Source organism: Pristis pectinata, chromosome 25, assembly GCF_009764475.1.
Source record: "Pristis pectinata isolate sPriPec2 chromosome 25, sPriPec2.1.pri, whole genome shotgun sequence".
Classification (NCBI taxonomy): Eukaryota; Metazoa; Chordata; class Chondrichthyes; order Rhinopristiformes; family Pristidae; genus Pristis; species Pristis pectinata.
Genome location: NC_067429.1, coordinates 27,474,487 through 27,491,776, shown reverse-complemented (window position 1 = coordinate 27,491,776; position 17,290 = coordinate 27,474,487). Strand labels below are relative to the sequence as shown.

At 41.7% G+C, this 17,290-nt stretch overlaps 1 protein-coding gene across 1 annotated transcript in view; it reads right to left on the bottom strand.

The window, feature by feature from the left end:
- The window catches only part of LOC127582931 (vesicle-fusing ATPase), a 220,155-nt gene that overhangs the window by 88,437 nt on the left and 114,428 nt on the right, over positions 1-17,290 (bottom strand). The window contains exons 13-14 of the mRNA XM_052038589.1: positions 9,172-9,267; positions 7,426-7,582 (exon numbers count right to left, since the gene is read on the bottom strand). Of these exons, the coding sequence (XP_051894549.1) occupies positions 7,426-7,582; positions 9,172-9,267 (253 nt within the window). The remainder of the gene's footprint in view (positions 1-7,425; positions 7,583-9,171; positions 9,268-17,290) is intronic.

Here is a 17,290-nt window from a genome sequence, read left to right as displayed (position 1 = left end):
GGCAATCTTCCATCTGAATTCCACAGTCTGCTCAGGGAACCATCCCACAGGATCCATCATCTCCTTCTCCCACAGGGCTCCAGGACACTCCATGCATACCACTACTTAATATACTTGTGTTTGCAGGCATTTTCCATGGAAACTTTTCCCGTTGGTGGTGCAGCATGGCTAATTGAATGGAGACACAAGAGATTCTGCAAATGCTGGAAATCTGGAGCAACGTACAAAAGACGCTGGAGGAACTCAGGTCAGGCAGCATCTATGGAGTGAAATGAACAGTCGACGTTTCAGGCCGATACCCTTCATCAGGACTAGAATGGAAGAGGGCAAAGGCCAGAATAAAAGGGTAGGGAGAGGGGGAGGAGCACGAGGTGATAGGCGAGTCCAGGTGAGAGGGGGAAGTTGGGGGGGGGGGGGGTAGAAGGGAATGATGCGAGAAGCTGGGAGGTGATAGGTGGAAGAGGCAAAAGGGCTGAAGAAGGAATCTTATAGGAGAAGACAATAGATCATGGAATAAAGGGAAGGAGGTGGGAAGGTCGTAAGGGCGAGGGAGGGGAAAGAGAAGGGTTGAGGGGGCCAGAGGAATGAGGATAAACAGGAGGGGGGGGGGGTGGAAAGAGAGGAGTGGTTACCGGAAGTTAGAGGAATCAATGTTGATGCTATCAGGTCGGAGACTACCAAGACAGAGTACAAGGTGTTGCTCCTCCAACCTGCGTCTGGCCTCAATGCAGTAGTAGAGGCGGCCATGGACAGACAGGTCAGTGCGGGAATGGAAAGTGAAATTAAAATGGCTGGCCACCGGGAGATCCCGGCTATTGCAGCGGATGGAGCGAAGGTGCTCGACGAAGTGGTCCCCCAATTGAATGGGGCATTTCACAGCAAAGAGGCTGGGCCTATCCTTTGCAACACTGGGACAAGGAGCAGGCCATCATTTTACATATAACCAGGTGTTACAAACATATAGCAATGGCAAGACAATTTCAATCCTCTGGTCCATCTAGCCTGTCCCATAAAACTGCAATGTCTTGTACATCACAGTGCACACACACACTCCACCCAGGAGCAACAAGATCTCTTGATAGGGGTGGAAAATTATAAATCTATTCACTGTCGAGTGAGTGGGCCAGGGCAGCAAGCTGGGAAACTCATCAAAGCAGTTTTATTCCATTCAATTTAAACTGCACACTCCAGGTTTCTTACAAAACCCCAGCTGCCATCCACAATAATAAAACAACTGATGTAACAGCAAGTAAATATGTACTTTTATTTGAATTAAATGCTCTGAATTTTAGCCAGAACACATTCCAGTTTGGGCAAGAAAAGACAAGAACATACACTAATTTTAGTTAATCTTGAATCAACAGATACCTTTAAATACCAGTCAGCAGTGACTGAGATCATCTATTCTTGTGAGATTAGAACAAGCTTAAGGATCTTTGGTGGTAATGAAAATGATTGGTTGATAGACCTTTCCTCATCTCATGCACTTCTGTTCTCATGTATTGCAAGTTCCAATACACTGACTAATTTCTCATTTTGCATCCAAGAGGAAATCTGCATTTATGTAGCATCTCCTATGATTTCAGGACTTTCCAAATTGTTTTTCAATTAGTGAAGTACTATTGAAGTCACTCTTGTGACATATGAAATATGGAAGCTATTTTGAGCCCCGCAAGGTCTCTCACACAGGAATAAATTACCACATCACCTGTGGTCTTTAATGAGGGCAAATATTGATTTGGAAGGAATCCACTGACTTTCCCTAAAATTGTGCCATGACTTCATTCACTTCAACACAAGTGCATGGGGAATTACATAGAACATATGGCACAGAAACAGATTACCCGCTCCAACCAGCCAATGGTGCAGTTTATGTTCCAGTTCAGTATCCCCAGTCTTTCCCCATCTAAATCTAGCAGGGTAACCCTCTATTCACTTCTTTCTTATTTGCTTGTCTACACTCCTGTTAAATCTATCGATACTATTAGCTTCCAGAAATAGGGGCCACTGTATTAAAAAAAAGGGTTTGCCAATATAAAATAGATCAAAGTCTTCTCTCTAGGGGTCAGGAGTCTTTGGAACTGCTATCCTTAAGGACAGTAGAAGCAGAGCGTTCGGATATTTTTAAGGCATAGATAGGTTATTGTTAAGCAAGAGGGTGATTGGTTATCACAGAGTGGAATTCGAAGCTGAGCTTACAACCAAATCATCCACGAACTTGCTGAATGGTAGAGCAGGCTTGAGGTTCTGAGTGGTCTACTCCTGCTCCTAATTGATACCACTGTTGTAGGCCATATCTCAAACAGTGATGAGGTGGAGTACAGGAAGGAGATAGAGAGCTTAGTGGAATGGTGTCATGTCAACAACCTTTCCCTCTATGTCAACAAAATGAAAGATCTGGTCGTTGACTTCAGGAAAGGGGGTGGTGTACATGCACCTGTCTACATCAGTGGTGCTGAGGTAGAGAGGGTTGAGAGCTTCAAGTTCCTGGGAGTGAACATCACCAACAACCTGTCCTGGTCAAATCATGTAGATGCCACGGCCAAGAAAGCTCACCAGCGCCTCTACTTCCTCAGGAGACTAAAGAAATTTGGCTTGTCCCCTTTGTCTCTCACCAACTTCTACCGAAGCACCATAGAAAGCATCCCATCTGGATGTATCACGGCTTGGTACAGCAACTGCTCTGCCCAGGACCGCAAGAAACTGCAGAGTTGTGGACACAGCCCAGCGCATCACGGACACCAGCCTCCCCTCCTTGGACTCTGCCTTTATCTCTCATCGTCTTGGTGAAGCAGCCAGCATAATCAAATACGGCACCCACCCGGGTCATTCTCTCTTCTCCCATCGGGTAGAAGATACAGGAGCCTGAGGGCACGTACCACCAGACTTAAGGACGGCTTCTACCCCACTGTGATAAGACTATTGAATGGTTCCCTCATACAATGAGATGGACTATGACCTCACGATCTACCTTGTTGTGACCTTGCACCTTATTGCACTGCACTCTCTCTGTAGCTGTGACACTTTACTGTTATTGTTTTTACCTGTACTACCTCAATGCACTCTGTACTAACCTAATGTAACTGCACTGTGTAATGAATTGACCTGTATGATCGGTTTGCAAGACAAGTTTTTCTCTGTACCTTGGTACAAGTGACAATAATAAACCAATACCAAAATACTGTAGTAGTAAGTTCCATGTTCTTGCCATTCTTGGGGTAAGTTAATAACAAATTTCTTCTAAATTCCCACTCTGATTGCTTGGTGACTACCTTATGTTGATGGCTGCTATTTATGTGATTTCCCATAGATGGAAACATTTTCTCTATACCCTATCAAACTTAGACTTATTTTAAAGACCTTTATTTGGGGACACCTCAGCATTCTTATCCAAAGAGAAAAGAGACCCCGTCTGTTCAACCTTATGGCAGCACAGTGGTCCAATAGTTAGTGCTGCTGCCTCACAGCTCCAGTCATGCAAGTTTGATTCGGACCTTGCATGGAGATGGTGATTCCTCCCTATGACTGATTTCTCCTGGGTGCTCCAGTTTTCTCTCACATCTCAACGATGTGCTAGTGGGTTAATTACTCCTGCGAGTTATCCCTTCATGTAGATAAGTGGCCAAATCAAATAGGAGTTGATGGACAGGTGAGAAAATACACTGCAAGGCGAAATAAAGTGAGGAGAAATAGGTGTGATGGAATTGATCTGCTGGGAGATGGAATGAACATGATAGGCTGAATGGTCTTCCTTCTGTGTTGTAATATAGTAGTAACTATTCCCTCATTTCAGGTATCACCATTTTAAATCTTCTCTGCACCCTGTTCATTGCCTCCATTTGGTATCCAAAACAGAATGCAGTAGTAGTGTAGAGACACAAGGGACAACAGATATTGGAACCTGGAGCAAAAAGCAAGCTGCTGGAGGAGCTCAGTAGGTCAGAACTACTTTTGCCAATTATTTGCCCACTCAGAGACTTTATTAATTAGCCCTTGGAATTTATTATAATCTTCTTCACAATTGACAATCCACCACAATTTGTTATTATATGCTAACGTCTCACATCAAGGACAGCACTTCTGACAATGCAGAACGTGCATAGTACTGCACTCAAAGGGTTGGCTAGAGTTTGGGTTGAAGTCTCCTGACCTTTCCAATCCATGTCTTCTAGAGCCCAATCCTGTTCATCTCCTATCCAACTCAATACCACTAGTTGACCATGGACCACCAGTGGTTCAAGTATCTCAGCCATTCGCTGCACCTCCCTCCAGGATGCAGACTTGTGAACAAGCCTTTGGAATCCTTGTGCTAACTATGGATGACTGCACAATCATGGCCTTGCTAGAAACCTGTCTCAGGGTGGTGACACCTCCGGCTAAATGTGGATTCTATACCACCTTATACCGTCAATATTTGGCCCACCTTGACTGCTGTGGCAGTGGTTTGGCTTTCAGCACCAAAACACACCTCAGTTTGTTACCCTAATCCTTTGGTAGTACCTTTCTCTATTATTCCACTCTTCTAACCTTTTTATTGAAAAAGCATTGGTGTTTTTTTGGCCCCACAAAGAATAAAATTCTCTCAGTGAGCTATCTTCATTGCACTGCTCCCACACCTACTGCCCCATCCAACTTCCCACCTTTGAGATCATTTCCGCTTCCATTTGAATTCATTGTGCACCCTCACGTCCACCTTCAATGCCTTTGAACTACTGCAGTCTCTCACTACAGCTATTCCCAAACTTGCAGACATGATCAACAGCGAGGAGGATATTATAGATCACAAGATAACATGGATAGGCTTGAAGAATGTCAGGCAAGTGACATGAAATTTAATACCAAGGTGTGTGAAGTGATACATTTTGGCAGAAAGAATGTGGAGTTACAATATAGATTAAATGGCATAGTTCCAAAGAATGTGCGGAAGCTAAAGTGTATATCAGCATAAACCTCTGAAAGTGGTAAGATGTGTTGAGGGAGCAGTTAGTCATGTGTATGGATTAATAAATGGAGGCATAGAACACAAATGCAGGGAGGTTACGTTGAACTTTTATAAAACACTGGTTTTTGTGCAGTTGGAGTGTTGCCTCTAATTCCGATCACCACACTTTAGGAGTAATGGGAAGGTTCTGGAGTCGGTATCGGAAAATTTACTCCAGAAGGTCCAGGAATGAGGCATTTCACCTAAACAGGAGAAGCTAAGACTGGTGTTACTAGAGTAAAGAGGGTTGACAGGAAATACGTTAAGACATCAGCAGAATCATGATGGGCTTACAAAGAGCAAGCCATTCATAACTGTTCCCATTTGTGGATAGTTCAAGGAACAGAGGACACAGATTTCAATTAATGGCCAACAGATGCAAGTGGAATGTGAGGAAAAGCGTCTTTTTAATGCAAAGCAATGGTTATCACTTGGAACTCGCTGCCTGTATGGCTAGTAGAAACAGAGTCAATTAGGGCTTTCAAAATAGAATTAGATAGACACTTGAGGGAAAATAATTTGTAGAGCATTGGTTCGAGAGCAGGTGAAAGACACTCATTGGATTAAACTCACAGGTAGCCAGCATGGGCTCAATGCCCTCCTTCTGTACTCCATAATTCCCTCAAGAGATTGGGCTGGACAACATAGAGCACCAAGTCAGATACAGCTTTCCTGTCCAAACCCAATCAATATTCCAGGATGATTCTGAAATGCAGAGATCATTGGCTTCCTTTCTGTACTGCAAACACTCTTCATAACCCTCTCCTTTCCCACTGTCAGCTCCACATTCAGCAACAAACAGAGTTCACAGACCTCTTTCTCACCAAGACCATCAGTTTTTGCAAGGCTTCCCTCCCATCCCGGAACTCACTGGGCTATTCTTCCTCTGAGATTTGCCCTGCCCTAACCCCGACCCTGCATCTTTCTCCAATTCCTCTTCTATTCAATCTTGTGCCCTCATTGAGCCCATACCACCTACCAGTGCAGTAATCATATAGTGTCATTCACCCACTCTCATGGTGTTAATAGCTCTGAGGAGGTTGAGAAAGGAAATTCACCTTTTGTAGTGATCATGATGGCTGTTATTAGTGACTTCTGTCAGAGGCAAGACTTTTTTTTTTGAAGAGAGGTGACAACACACCAATTATAAATAGGGTAGGGGTCATTTATCTAACAAGGCCCAAATCAAAGTTCCCTCGACCCTTTTCTCAATAAACTATCAAACGTGTTCCTTTATTGCACAAAATGATATTGGTGGCTGCGCTCAGAAAATGTCCTGCATCTTCCCATTGCCAGTCACTTCAACTCCCCCTCCCACACTATCACTGATATGTCAGTCCTCAACCTCCTCCACTGCCAGGAGAATTCCAAGTGCAAACTGGAGGAACAGCACCTCATTTTCCGTCTTGGAACCTTGTAGCCTAATGGCATGAACATTGAATTCTCCCACTTTAGGTAATCCCCACCCACCTTCCCCACAACAACACCCCACCATGCTTCTTCTCGTTTCCTTTCCTAGCCTCCTTTTTGTTTCCTCTCTCTTCTTACCTTTGACCCGTCCCCCTGAGGATCTGCTCTCCCCTCCCCCGTACCTGCCTATCACTATCTCTCACCTGCATCTACCCTTCACCACCCTGTGCCCACCCCACCTCCCCTCTTCTGTCCACCTATCACTGCTCTGCTTTTCCCTCCTATATATTGGGCTTCTCCTTTTCCTATCTTCAGTCCTGAAGAAGGGTCCTGACCTGAAACGTTGACCGCCTGCTTTTCTCCACAGATGCTGCCTGGCCTGCTGAGTTCCTCCAGTGTCATCGTGTTTTTTCACCATGATGACACCAAATTGGTTCCATCAACATTAGGATTGTGGATTCAATGTAAACAGCCAATTCAAAGAATAATGTCAAGGTGTTTGCATATCATGTAGGGTTGCAATATGAAAATGACAAAATGTGCAACTTGTTACAATACCAGGACCTCACTCTTTTATTAAGGGTCCACAGGTATTTGCAACTTAAGATCCAGCCATTTCTTCCATTGTTCTTACATCCAGCAACAGCCTTATGCTGGGACTGTTTTTGTAATCAAGACCTTTATGGCCATGAGACAAAGCAGGCAACCCATTACCCTGACATATAACCCTACAATCAGTGGACTTGCCAGATACAATGGAATGTACAGGGAACAAACTACCATTGCCCACTCAGAGGATAAAGGTCCATAGTATTCAGAGGCCAAAACTCTAGTAACCTGCTTGCCAGAGCCTCAACGTGATTAAATTTTCATACGTCAACAGATTGAACATGATATTTAGAGATCATTTGGTTTGGCCTCCACTTCCCAGGACTGACTACAAGCACCATGCTGATTAATCTTTAAAGAAACGAGACAAACACTCATATGACTTCCCCCTTAAGTTTGCACTTGTGATAGGGGAGTTGGCTTACCTTCCAAAAGAACGCTAACTAGTGGAGTGCGGTCACTATTCTTGGTTTGTTGGACGAGCAACTCTCCATCATCCAGGGCCCGTGTGACTGGATCACCCCACACAAAGATCCCATTCATGATATAGCTGTCATAGTCCTCCTGGTTTATGCCAAAAGCCTAAGAAAGATGTAAAACAACATCACACCTACACATCTGGAAATCTCAATTTGCAGTTATTATTTTATGTAGAAGTACTATCATCAAACTATAACCCATATTCATGATTAAGGGCTGAACAGCACTAAATATCTCAGCTGGTTTGTTGCGTCAGGATCTGTACACATAATTGGGACTCCACTTATCGCACACCATCACTAAATGGGAGGATGCATGAGCAGGCAACTCAACACTCTACAAGGGGTTTGCTGCCAATTTAGTATTGGGATGGTGTCAGAATAACATAGGGGGTTTGGAGAGTGGCAGGGCTGGTGCTGGGAGTAAATACTCCTCCTTCAGCTATGCACTATGGCCTTCCATCTCAAATCAAGAGCTGGAGTAATAGAAAAAGCAAATAACTGCAAGTCTACATAGAACAGTACAGCACGGGAACAGGCCCTTCGGCCCACGATATCGTGCCAAACTAATTAAGCTAACGACACCTAATTAAACTAATCCCTTCTGCCCACACATGGTTTATATCCCTCCATTCTCTCTGCATATTCATGTACCCAAGACCTGCTTAATATCGTATCTGCCTCCACCACTACCCCGGTAGCACATTCCAGGCACCTACCACGCTATAAAAAAAACTTGCCCTGCACATCCCCTTTGAATATTTCCTCCTATCTCCTTAAATGCATGACCTCTAGTATTAGACATCTCGACCCTGGGAAAAAGATACCAAGCTGTCTCCTCTATCTACACCTCCTGTAATTTTATGAACTTTTATCAGGTCTCCCCCTTAGCCTCTGCTGCTCTGGAGAAAACAACCCTAGTTTGTGCAACCTCTCCTCTCCTCATTGCAGATGCCCTTAATCCAGGCAAGATCATGGTAAACCTCTTCTGCACCATCTCCATAGCCTCCACATCCTTCCTATAATGAGGCAACCAGAATTTAATGCAATACTCCAGATGCGGCTTATCCAGAGTTTTATAAAGCTGCAACATAATTTCTTGACTCGAACTCAATACCTCGACTAATAAAGACAAGCATGCCAAACTTTCAATGTTGAGCCATACTGGTCCAACAAACTGGAACAATTTCCTGAGGATTGATAACACAATTTGTGTAACATTAAGCATGGAATGAAATAACCAGTAACTCCCAATTGCATTTAAGATAATCTTATAATGTTTGAAATAGTTTTTTTGAACTTTCCTCCAAAACAAATCACTTTGCAAACTTAGAGTAAAAATAACTGGTACATAGGCAGTGGTCAACACATTTCACCATCCCACCAATTAATTTTCCCAATGAAATCACACCATTCTTGTTCAATTAGAAGTCTTTTAAAAAAAATCACAAAATGTCACACGAAATATTTTCCTCAAAACAACACGATACGCAATTAAAAAACTGAAAACCCGACCAGATTTCTATTTGGCCCAGCTCACGAACAAGATGTTAAAATGAAGTTTGCACCACTTTTAAGTTGAGTGCCAAATCACACTGGCTCTGAACGGGCGCTCTATCCAATTTTGTATAGACCAAGTGCCCTGGAATTGCACAACCATTTGTTCTCTTTTGCACATAATCAGATACTTACAGGTTTAATGTCATTCTCCAAAGAGTTTAAGAAATCTCCCCTTGTGACTTGCAGTCTCTCCGCTTTCTCCATGTCAACTTCTACTTTGCTTGCAGCCTAGTTATGGGAAGTAAACAATAAATTGTAATTCAATTTTTTCCATTAAGGGATTGAATATTGCAAATAAAAAAAAACTTTTTAAAATTTACAATGGCTTTTATACGATAAATTCTAAGTAAATGATTGCATATATTGTCCAGTTCTACCATGTAGTTAGTTCCAGGTGCTTAAAGGAGCCATTGCAAACTCTTTTTGATGCTCCTTAAAACTTACTTCACTGACCAAACTTTTCATCACTTGCCCTTGTATTTTGTGACAAATTTTATTTGATAGCGCTCCTATGATGTGTCTTAAAATATTTCACGAGTTAAAGGTTCTAAGTAAAACGAAGTTGCTCTTATTGTATAAAGTCTGATAAGATACTTCAAGGAGAAGGACTCCATCCACTGAATCCAATCAGACCACTTTGTAAGAAAATAACTTCTCACTCAAGCTATGAATATGGAGCATTCTGTACATAACCTGGAGTGCAGTTTGAACCTGTTCCATGCATAAAATTACTTTAGTACTTGGTTGTTTTTATTTACATATAGTTCCAACAAAGAATAAATGTGCATTTACATTGCATCTCTTATCCCTGACAGGACATCCCAAAGCAATTTATGGTCAATTGAGAACTCTTGAAGCTTAGACAGTGTTGCAATGTCCCTTAAGTGACTTAACACTCAAGGTCACACAAACAGAAATTACTAGATCCTCTGTTTCTGAAATGTTATTTGTGGCATAAAGTTTAACTACACTACCCATCTTTGAATAATGCCATGGAACTTTTTAAGTCAACTTGAGGAGCAAAGGGCTCTATCATTAAAGGGATGCCTCTATCATTGAAAAATGAAGAAATTAAGAACTGGCATCTCTTATGGTGCACGCTTCTGAAAACTTCTGTTCAGCACAACATTTTCCTCAAATCTCTGGAACCAGTTTAAAGTAATAATCTTCAGAATCAGACACTGGAACAATAGCATCCAGTTAAGACTGTCATCATAAAGGTGATGGTCCACGAAGGGAGGGTGGTGGAGGGGTGAAAAACAAAAATCACAATTATGAAGGGCCATGACTAATCCAATCTCGAATGCTTATGCCTACATCTTTCCCAGCCGGAATTACAGCATAGTTGAAACAAAGGCCTCTTCCCCAATCCCAAGAGACACAGACTCCACCTTCTATCCTAGCTGACCTAGTACCGATATCAAAACTAGGGAATTCTATTACCAAATATTAGACTTGCTGAATCAACAAGGTACCACAAAGGAAACACGACATTCTTCCCTTTATGGAGATGGGGAATCAAAGTTCTAGTCATAGGTAATAGCCAAGTGGTTAACACTTAAGTCAAAATAAACAACAAACACTAGGTACTGCAGTCACAGCTCCACCTATGTGTAGCTGGGACAGTCACTGTGGCCTCATTTGTAGGTCGCATACAATTCAATTCACCTGCAGGTGGCCCAAATAACTCAAGGTAAATCCTTTACCTTACATATTCAACTACATTGAAACAAACAGGAGCCACAAAGGGTTAGTCTATCACCCTGGCTGGGATAACCTGACATTTAAACCCCCATTAGTTGATCAGTAGTACATGACCTAAACTGCCTGAAGCAAGACTTCTCTCTGATCCCGTGGGACCAACCCTACTCACAGTGGTTCAAACAGCTGCCCACATACACAATAACAGCTCCCTGGAGATCGGAGGAACACAAAAGACACTTAATGTATTGTTGTGGAACAGATACCCGGGGCTGTAAGTAACACCACTTTTATAGCATCAAGAAAAGCAGTACCCTCTGGCACCAAGCCTGGTGTTTCAAACAGTGTTGTACCTGCATCACCAAACACAGGCTGCTCCACAGCTAATCCACACTCAAGTCACCTGTCTTTGTTTAATGTCCTTTGAAAACTAGGAGCAACACAAAAGTATCTGTTCTGCTGTACATGGAGCTGTCTTATATTTAACCTCTAACTTCAACATCCACAGCAATTTCAATTACATTTCTTTAAAAAAAATTATTACACTATAAGATAAAACACAGATCAAGAGAGCAATTCACACCTGCAAGCCTTCAATTTTAGTTATTATAGCCAATGGTTTCAAGGTGGTGGGAAAGAAATAGACAGCTCCTCCTCTTTCAGGTTGTTCTTATATTAATTAACAGGTTGTTTGCAGTAATGCAGTATAGAAATGCGCTAATGACTCTTGCTTTACAGAAGCACTTCACCAGGAAATAATGCCCTTGGGTTCTTGGCTAACCAGTCAGAAGTGCAAGAGCTTTGATATTTAACAACACTTAATTCACCAAACTCCACCTTGGAATATTTAATTTTGTTACAGGAATATTATCTGTGCAAGTTGCTGATAAGATGATTGTGAAAAAAAATTTCTTCATTATTGTAAAGGTAACCCAGATGCCTAGGTTATTAATTTAGGGAACGGGCTCAGGTCACAATGTGGAAATTTAAAAATTTGAACTTAGTTTTAAAAAGTCTAAAACTGAAACGAAAACCCACTCAGGTGGCCTTGAAACTGATGAACAGTGCAAACCTTACCTGGTTCAACAATATCCTTTATGGAAGGGTCAACAAGTTGCTCAGTTGTCCATCCCTGGTTCAACAATGAGGAATAAACAAAAATGCTAGTCTTTGCAAAGATTCCCAGAGCCAATAAAAATAAACATAAAACAGGTGCTATCTTCATGTCAATGAATTTATGCTCTGAAGTACAGGTTTCACCAGTGTACAAGACAACTGGCCAGATACAGCATATCCAGCTAGTTTACATTGGTATTAACTTTGGTTTTGCAAGGTCCAATATGGAAACCAGCTGTGCAACTACCCGACTTAAAAAAAAATTGAAGAGAAACTTAGTTCTGGCTCACATCAACAAAAGAACCTTTAGACATTCGGAGGATTCCCAGATCAGCTAGATTTTACTGATAGTGATGCCATCAGTTCTCAGTCTCTAAATTCTGACCAGATTGTTTCTTCTCTCTATTCTCTTTATTCTTAAAAAAAAAGTCATATCCTAATAACTGGCTTAATATCAAATTTTGGACAGTTTATATGAAGTACTTTGGGGCATCTACTGCACTAAACTTGTATGTTCAATTTTTCTTCTTGTAATCACCTCTGCAGGTAATAATGCCTCATTAATTCATCACCGCATCTAGAAAGTTGGGCTACCTTGGAGGTGATAAGTAACCTACTCTTCCCCTAACTCCATAGAACAATCTGCAGCAAAGCACAGCAGCCGTCAGCCTTTTGAAAAATGGATCCAGTCACAGATACCTTGGCCTAGACATTCAATTCAAGAGCATTACTTTTTCACAGCATTAAACATTCCAAAACATTACTTTCTGGAGTGAAATGCAACCATTTCCAGTTCTTTCATTTCATTCTGGAGATTTGACTACACACTTCTGCATTAACACTGTGTGGGATAAAGATATTTTGTACAATATTCCTTTAGCAGCATTGTTGTGAAATGGTCCCGAGAGTAGCCATCGCTGTCACTCCTGGAACAATTATGGCTTTTCCACACATCTGGATCAGGATCATCATCACCATCAACAAGTCCCTTAACTTGTTTCCTCTGTGTACTTACATGTTCCCCTGCCAGCCCCAAAGAGTTCACCAATCCCCCCCACCCCACCCCTCCTCCACAGCCCAAGGCCTCAGTCCCAATCCTAACTGCCTAAACCATCCTTGGGCCTCTGATCTGCAGCCCAGCCTCCCTTCAACTTCCCAAAACCCAGTCACAAACCTGGGCCTCCCTCCCTGGTCCTTTCCACAGCACACTCCCAACCCCATTGGCCAATCCATTAGCACACCCCCAACCAGGTCTCTGGTCGTCACCCAGCTGATCCCCCTAAACCAGCCTTTGGCCTGACTCAGAGCTGCCATGATCTCTTGGTAACAAATTGTGCAATTCCACTTCAACTACGTTTGGACACTACTAGATTTTGCACATGGTCCTATGGACAAAACGCACTGCCCAAGACTGCAAGAAATTGCAGAGTTGTGGACACAGCTCAGTCCATCACAAAAATCAGCCTCCCCTCCATTGACTGTCTACACTTCACACTGCCTCGGGAAAGCAGCCAACATAATCGAAGACCCTTCCCACCCTGGTCATTCTCCCTTCTCCCATCAGGCAGAAGACACATAAGTTGACAAACACACACTACCAGGCTCAAGGATAACTTCTATCCCACTGTTTTAAGACTCTTGAACGGACCTCCAGTATGATAAAGATTTGATCTCTCAATCTGCCTTGTCGTGGCACCTTATTTGTCTATCTGCACTTTCTCTGTAACTGTAACACTATATTCTGCATTCTGTTATTGCTTTTCCTTTTATACTACCTCAATGTACTTATGTTTGGAATGATCTGTATGCATGGCACACAAAAGTTGTTCACTGTGTCTTGGTACATGTGACAATAATAAACCAATTACCAAATGTTCCTTGACAACCTACTGCAAAACTTATTTAGTGCTCCCATTCAAGAACTTCCAGGTATTTCATGTGATCACTCGTCTTCTTACTCTCTCACCAAAGAGTGATGTGATTAGCACATGAAGGCCACATGGCCCCTCAAGCCTGCTCTGATATCCCTCAATAAGAACATGATAGATCTGACTGTGGCCTCAGCTCCGGTTTCCTGCCTGTTCACCAGGACCAACTCCCATAAAGGCCAAAAGTCTCAGCCTTTAATACATTCCGTGACTCAGTCTCCATTGGTCTCTGGGGTAAAGAATTCCATAGATTCACAACTCCATGAGAGAAGAATGTTCTCTCATCTCCATGTTGAATGGACAACCACTTGTTCTGAAGTTACGCCTCTTGGTTACAGAATCTTTCAATAAGATCACCTTTCATTCTTCTGAATTCTAATGAGTATAGGTATTACTTTCTTCATTATACAGCCCTTTCACTCCAGGAGTAAACCTAATGAACCTTTCCAAACTGCCTCCAGTTCCAGTCCACCATTCTCAGGAGGCACCAAGACTGCACACACTATTCCAGCTGTGGTTTCAACAAAGTTTTGTACAGTTGCAGCATGGCTTTCCTAGTTTTATATTCTATCCCCTTTGGAATCAAGGACAGCATTCCAATGGTTGTCCTAGCTACTGGATGTTAACTTTGTCACCCAGCTACTTCTGAACAGATCATTCTCTAGTTTCTCTCCATTTAAACATTGATGTAGTGATTATTGAACCAGAAGTCTAGAAGATTGAACACAAATTCAAATCCTACCATGGCAACAAGGGAATTTAAATAAACTTGTTGTACAGCCTCAGTCACTGCATTAGGTTCCAGATTTATGGGGCATGGGTTTAAATCCCACCACTGAAATGCTTCAGGGTACAATTGATTCCAGTATTTGCACTTTTGATTCGATTTTCACAATAGATTACTTATCAGTGCGTGTAGTAACATTCCTTTTGCTGATCTTGCCGTGCAAAGAGTTAACTTGTTCATCTGTTATTGTGAGAGAAATGCTGTTTAAAGGACAGCAGAAAGATATTTTAATCTGAACAATATGCCATACCTCACATCTACCAAAATGCGACAACAATTTGCATTTATATAGTATTTTTAACCATGGAAAACATCCAAAGTCAATTGATCCCACTATTCAATAGCACCTACATTTCAAGATGTGCTACACAACTGGAGCAGGGCTCAAACCACAGATGTTCCACTTTATCACAATGCAGACTAATGTACCAAAAATAAAGTAGTCTCTTCTTTTATGAAAAGCAACTTAAGCATGAAGTATTGTTAAATGGAAATCATGGCTCTAAAAAAAACAAAAGAGCAAAATTTTAAAATGCTATAATTCACTATGGGATATTACATGTAAAGAACAAGTCAGTGAAAGGGTTAACAATGCAAGTTGGAGAAAAATGTTGTGCTACTATAATGTCTTTTAAATTCTAACTTGCAATTTCCAGTGAACACTACTCTCTTTCTACTTACTAGTACCACAAAACAAGTTCAGGTGAGAACTTAATTATTGGATGCATGTAAAACAAACAGTAAAAGACAAAGTGAAACACAGAAAAAGACCTTCCTCAATGCTTCAAATTTGTCCTGGAGCACATGGCATTCTATGTGGCTTTACCCTCTGCACTTGTCTGGACTGGTTATAGGAACAATGGTACAAAATATGGAGTAGCAAAAGGTTAAACTGTGTTGTGAAATACCTGCACTTATTCAAAAAAAAGAACCAATCCATGCAAATATTTTAGCAGCTCAACTTCTCTGCATCAGGGAAGATTTGGGGAGGTGCGCATATGTGTTTGGGGGAGTGGGGGCAAGGGGGTTGGGGGGTGTGTGGAAGAAGATAACTGGCAGCTTTGCATAGTTTATAACTGGGGAACCTTTCTTCTGCCTGTGGCCAAGAAAGATTAACTTGTCAGCAAGTGAGAAGCATAAGGTTCAAACCAGGACCCTGAACTCATTGCTATCAGTTGGAGCAGGCAGGATGCACAATGATCTCAGTACGCTAGAAATTGACTTACACATTACACTTTTGTCACCCCAGTGCACTTCACAGGAGCTTTCCCACACAAGATCTGGCACCAAGCCACATAAGGGCACCACTAGGAGAGGTGCCCAAAAATTTGTTTGAAGTGATAGGTTTTAAGGAGCATCTAAGAGTAGGGGAGAAGTGCAAAAGGGTTCAGGGATAAAACTCGAGTGGAATTTGGTCTTGGAAGATCTGGATGTCTGTTTTTTCATGAGCTCATATGAAAAACATTTTGGGATTTTTTTTAGAAAAAATGTTACATTATACAAATTAAAGTAATTTGCATTGATATTGATAGGCAAGATTAGTCTTGTAAGTGATTACCCATAATGATAATGATCAAGCAATATATCTCACTGAAGTTAACATGAACCTTGAGATACCACAAGGTAAATTGTGCCTCAGGAAGTAGCCTGTGACTTCTAACAGGCCACGTTCATTGAGCCTTGGAAAGTTAAGTACACAGTAAAAAAAAAACACTGGCAAAGAATCATTTAGGACACTATTACTGTTTTGTAGAGTAAGCTAAAGCTTTCTCCTGTAGGTATATCATTAAAATAATTTAGTCAGCAGCATCTCCGCATCTTTACCACCCGGAAGAGTAGTACCAGTGGCAAACACATCAAATAGATGGTATCGTGAGAAACAGGAGAAATATTGGAGCATGCTTCTTCAGAACATTTAAAGAAAGGAGCCCGAGGCAGTGGAATGCAGAGGCCGTCATTTCTTTGAATCCCCTCCCCCTTCTGCCACCATTTCCTGCACAAACCCAAGAGTTAACTTGAAATTAAGTGTCAGGAAAATCATAGATATTGGTACATCTAAATTCTAGCACTCAATGGGGTGATCAGGCTTGTCATTAGTCATGTACATGACAGTCAGCTCAACATCTATACAAAACAAAGCAGCGGAGCAAAGAATTATTTCTGATGTGCTCACACATCAACAACAAATAGAGCAAAGGTTAGAAAACTGACTGAATACATTCTCAATAATTTGCAACTCGCTGCCAACTTTTACTGCTAAAGGGCAAACAAGTAGTTACAAGATCCCTTCTTGATAAGATGCACCGACTCAGAAAATGCCCATTTATATAAGACTGTAGTCCTAAAATGAAGCATTACGTTTTACTACACATTGCAACAAACAGGCACACTGGTGCTAAGCAATAAATCCCATTTTACAGTGAAAAATATTTCTATTTTACATCAGGTTTGGTCAATTTTGGTTCAATCCTTAATTTTTCTTTACTAGATGACTGTTCTCACTGAAGTGAGGCTCAGTACACAAATTTAAAAATTTATTCAAATTTTTAAAAATTTATTCCAAAAATTTATTCAATAAAGAACCACAAAACATAGCAAGACAACTTCCAGTTCATCAAACCCAGGCCAATAGGGTTAAATCCAATTGCAGCACCCACGACTACCTCACATGGAACATTAATAAGCACAGCATTGACATCAAAACTCTTTCCTTTGGGGC